This window comes from Penaeus monodon, chromosome 20, assembly GCF_015228065.2.
Source record: "Penaeus monodon isolate SGIC_2016 chromosome 20, NSTDA_Pmon_1, whole genome shotgun sequence".
Taxonomy (NCBI): Eukaryota; Metazoa; Arthropoda; class Malacostraca; order Decapoda; family Penaeidae; genus Penaeus; species Penaeus monodon.
The window spans coordinates 46,306,570-46,306,803 of record NC_051405.1 but is presented as its reverse complement, the minus strand read 5'-3'; the positions used below and the strand labels follow the sequence as shown (position 1 = coordinate 46,306,803).

General features: G+C 42.7%; 1 protein-coding gene across 1 annotated transcript in view; it reads right to left on the bottom strand.

The window, feature by feature from the left end:
• The window catches only part of LOC119585881 (transcription initiation factor TFIID subunit 13-like), a gene marked incomplete in the record, with an annotated part of 9,645 nt that continues 9,411 nt past the window's right edge, over positions 1-234 (bottom strand). Inside the window, 1 exon segment of the mRNA XM_037934612.1 lies at positions 1-183. Within this exon segment, the coding sequence (XP_037790540.1) occupies positions 10-183 (174 nt within the window).

The following is a 234-nucleotide window of genomic DNA, read 5'->3' as shown; positions in this document are numbered from 1 at the left end:
TGACCTATTTCACACACCAGCATACTTGACTTCATCAAAGGCTTTTCTCGCTTTCTTCAGTTCCTCATTCATGTTGAGAAGGTCGTGAACCCTTGCATACTTGCGCTTGTCTTTCCGCACTAAATACATTACATCTTCTACTTGGACTCTGCCAGACCTGCCAACCTCCATTGCACGCTGTGTCTGTTGAGATGAGGAAAACGTTTTAAGAAAATTACAACCGAGATCTTTAGA